This window comes from Populus nigra, chromosome 15, assembly GCF_951802175.1.
Source record: "Populus nigra chromosome 15, ddPopNigr1.1, whole genome shotgun sequence".
In the NCBI taxonomy this organism is placed as follows: domain Eukaryota; kingdom Viridiplantae; phylum Streptophyta; class Magnoliopsida; order Malpighiales; family Salicaceae; genus Populus; species Populus nigra.
Genome location: NC_084866.1, coordinates 306,498 through 310,703, shown reverse-complemented (window position 1 = coordinate 310,703; position 4,206 = coordinate 306,498). Strand labels below are relative to the sequence as shown.

At 37.7% G+C, this 4,206-nt stretch overlaps 1 protein-coding gene across 1 annotated transcript; it reads right to left on the bottom strand.

Annotated features, from left to right (window-relative positions):
- Positions 1-208: 208 nt before the first annotated feature.
- On the bottom strand, positions 209-3,866 carry LOC133674381 (putative disease resistance protein RGA3). The gene is made up of 3 exons (XM_062095449.1): positions 871-3,866; positions 672-722; positions 209-401 (listed from the first exon to the last, which is right to left on the bottom strand). The coding sequence occupies exon 1, from the start codon at positions 3,735-3,737 to the stop codon at positions 885-887; it is 2,853 nt and encodes a 950-aa protein (XP_061951433.1). The 5' UTR covers positions 3,738-3,866; the 3' UTR covers positions 209-401; positions 672-722; positions 871-884.
- Positions 3,867-4,206: the final 340 nt, after the last annotated feature.

Below are 4,206 nucleotides of genomic sequence, written 5' to 3'. Positions count from 1 at the left end.
ACATTTTTTGAGAAAATATTGAAGAAAATGATGTTGAAAGTCATGTTTACTGTAAGGAACAGCAGAACAGGAAGAAGAAAATTAATAGAGAAAGAGAGAGAAGGGAAAGGAGACAATAATTTTACGTGGAAAACCCTCTCAAAATGAGGGGAAAAACCACGGGACAATCACGGAAACACTATTATTAATTTAAATGCTAAGGTAACAATTTTATTTTAATGTACAGATAATATTCAAACTATTATAAGAAAGAAGTAAAAGAATAAAAAGAAGCAAAGTCAGAAACAATATAATTAATTAATTAATTAAAGGATATATACACATCTCCTCCTTCTCCTCCGATGGATGGATGGATTTGAGCGCTGTGATTATTTCCTTGCCCCATGCTGTTAGTGAAGCGCCTGCATGGCAACACGAAAGATGATTATACTTATAGTTGATTATATAGGAAATTGATGGATTATATATACTCTTAATTCATCGATCAAAGCTATTATTCTTTTTATTAAAATTAATTATACAGTAAAACCACACGTACGTTCTTATTAGATGAAGATATTGTCTACTTCATGGATATATACTAATATAGGCAATTAATCCAATAGGAACACCCAAAATAAATAAATAAAAGAGGAAGTTAGGTCCTAATTACATACATAGAAGTTAATTACCTGCTGCCAATTATGTATTGTCGTATTAAACCTTGCCAATAATTAGGAAGACTGCCAATTAAGAGGAGAAATTAAGTTGAAGATCAGTTTCCTAAAATTATACATAAAATTAAGTGCTACCCTTTTCTATTAATAAATAAATAAATAGATAAAAAAAAAGAATGTGATGCCAGGGGAATTAATAAATAGAACACATTACCTCATCTGTGGGTATTAATTAATTGTGATGTTTGGGGTATGAGAGGCGTTGGGCCAGCCCTTTCCTCCTTCTTCAAATTGCGCTCCTATAATTGGGTTGTATATGATTCGCAGTTCCTCTAGAGTTGTTGACTGGAGCACGTAATCCGGAAGTGCTTTCAGTTTTGGACAACCCGAAATTGCCAAGGAACGAAGAGATGGCATAATTATGGTTGAAATGGAGATGTTTGTTTTATCTTCATTTCCTCCTTCTCTTCCTTCCCACTCTTCCCACTCTTCCATCGACCAAAAGGAAAGACTTTTCAACTTGGGGAATGCAATAATAGTATTTGATGATGATGATGATGTCATTTCTCCAATACTAATGTCACTATCAACTCCCAATCCCAAGAATTCACGCCCCACCCTTCCCACGCATTGCATCGAACTTACACTTAATTCTTCAAGAGATGGCAACTTCCCCAAAGGAGGCAGATTCTCAATCTTCCCCCACTCAGATAGTTCAACAACCCTTAGTTTATTAATACAACTAGGAAACACTGGGATGATTCCCCGGTAATGCCATATCATCAAAGATTCCAAGTTTGGAGGTGGTTCTAAGGCTTCAAGGACTTCATCATCGTTAATTTTCTCCCTGTCTGTCCTCGATTGAAATAATAAATATAAATGAGTGAGGTGTTTCTTACTCTTAAGTTCTGCTTTCTTAACCTCATCAGGATTTTTCACATCTCCCAACCAACTTATCATAAGAGATCCTTGAAGGTGGTTCAAGTTTCTCAAATCCCCAATATTAGACACTTCATCACTACCACTCACATGGAACTCATCTAATTCCCGAAGAGAACTTAACCCCTCAACTCCTCTCATCTTCACAAAATGATCGTTAAGAACACTGAGATGTCTTAATTTGACTAGTCTTCCTATGTTATCAGGTAGCCTTTCAAGTTTCTCACAATCCGAGACATCTAAAGTTAGCATATTATACAATTCACACATCTCTTCAGGTAACTCCCTGATCCCATTACTAGACAAGTCAACATGCCTCAGGTGTATCAACTTTCCTATGTTGGATGGGACTTCTTCAATTCCACATCTTGACAACTTCAATGTTCTTAGACAACTCAAATTAGCGATTAAGTTAGGTAAGGTTGCATTCATCGATGAAGGATAACCATCAACAATCAGGCTGCGAAGCTTTTTCAAACTATGGATGGTTGCAGGAAATGAGTAATAATTTCTAAACACTACCATGGAGTGTCGGGCATTTATAGAAAAGGAGTCTATCTTCAACTCTGTCGGACCATCAATATCTACACTAGAACATTCATTTTTTGTCAAGTTTTGTGCCAAATCATGCACCATGTCATGCATCTTACAAGCATAAATGCTTCCATCACCCGCTTCTTTCTGAAAATCTTGAAAGAAAGAGCGAGCAGCTAAAGCTTCGAAGCACTGACGACCTGTTACTTCCATCTCTTTATTATGTGTTTCCCGAAGGAAACCTTGTGCCATCCACAGTTTGACCAAAGTATCTCTTTCAAATGTAAAGTCTTTTGGAAAGACTGCACAATATGAGAAACACCGTCTCATATCAGAGGGCAGGTCATAGTAGCTCAACCATAAAGGAGCCAAAATTTTGCTTTCAGCTTCTTCAGCACTCTCCCAGACATGGCTGTTCAAGACACTTTCCCACTCTTCTATTCTACTTTTGAAGCGCAAAAGACTTCCTAGACTCTTTGCAGCAAGAGGCAAGCCTTTACACTTAGCTGCGATTTGTCTACCAATATCTTCTAAATCTCCTCTCTCTCTACTGTTTTTTTCAAAAAATGCTAGCCGACTGAATAGTGACCAGCATTCATCTGTAGAGAGAAGTCCTAGTTCTAAAATGTCAGTGGGTGAGGAGCCCATCCTACTCGCGACATTCCTCTTACGTGTGGTCACCAGAATACTACTTCCAGGCAAACCACACATGAGGGAGTATTTCAGTTGCTCCCACTTTGTGGAATCTTCATTCCACACATCATCTAGGACAAGCAAGAATTTCTTTCCCCTAATCAATGGTTGTATGTTTTCTAGTAAAGTCTGCAATTCGATTAAATATGAGGCAGACCCCTTAAGAGCTTCAAGGATTGCCTTGGCAATCTTTGTCTCATCAAAGGGATCTGATACACAAACCCATATTCTCTTATCAAAATGGGTCTCCACCTCATGATCATTATAAACTAGTTGAGCAAGGGTTGTCTTTCCTATCCCTCCCATCCCTACTAGAGAGATTGTACGGAGGGCTGGTCCTTGACTACTCTCAGTCAACAACATATTCCTCACCCTGCCTTTATCCGTTTCTCTACCTTTCACTTCTGCTGCATCTATAAAAGAAACAGTTTTCCGATGATCATGCTGTTTAATTACAACTTCAGATGATTTGAAGTGGAACCTATTTTTCTCAATCGCAATGCCATCTATTCTTTCATTCAGTTCTTTAATCTTAAGAGCAATATCACGACGCAAACCAACTTCTCTAAAACGAAAGCAAGAGAAGATCATGAAAGAGCATACCTTCCTTGTATTCTTGTGGGGATGCTCATTTACCTTGCTTTGCGATTTTGCAATTTCAGTGCCCCACTCATCCAAAACATCATCCATGTCGTAAGATACGTCTTTGAGCTGATCTAACCAATGTTTGACCAACTGATCCTTCAACTGTCTTTCCTCTGCATCGGCAAACACAACTTGGATGGCCTGGAAATTGCTGGTAAGCTTTTTAACCTCGTTCTCGACACCAACAACGAGCCTCACTTCTCGTTGCACTTCCTGAATAATGATTGAGCTCAGCTGCTCCAAGACTACGGAAACAAGAGCATCAGCCATATTATTCAGAACTAAGGAATGGTTGAGAGAGGATAAAATTGAAATAAAAGGAATTTAAATACGGGAATGTGCAATATAGGGAGTAATTGATTGGTTGAGAAAAGAGGAGAAATGGAAAGGGGATGCAAAGGGGAGATTATGATTTGATGATGCTTCATATGATCTATTACAAGATTTATATATAGTGCATTGGAAAAGGCCATGGAATCTCTTAATTTCATGTACTGAAGCAAAAGAGCTTTGCTCTGATGATGGGTTTTGGGATACCTGTCTTCCCTAAGAAATGCCCTATATTCTTTCCTTTCAAGTTCTCAATAGAAATATTCCAATATTTACAAAAGCTAGCTTATCCATTCAATTTACTCCATAAATCTTTCTTCTTTTTACTTTGGATGGGAATTCTTTTCCCCCTTATAGTCATTAATTAAAATTGCTTATGGAAGGTATCAAGAACAATGGCCACCTTAAT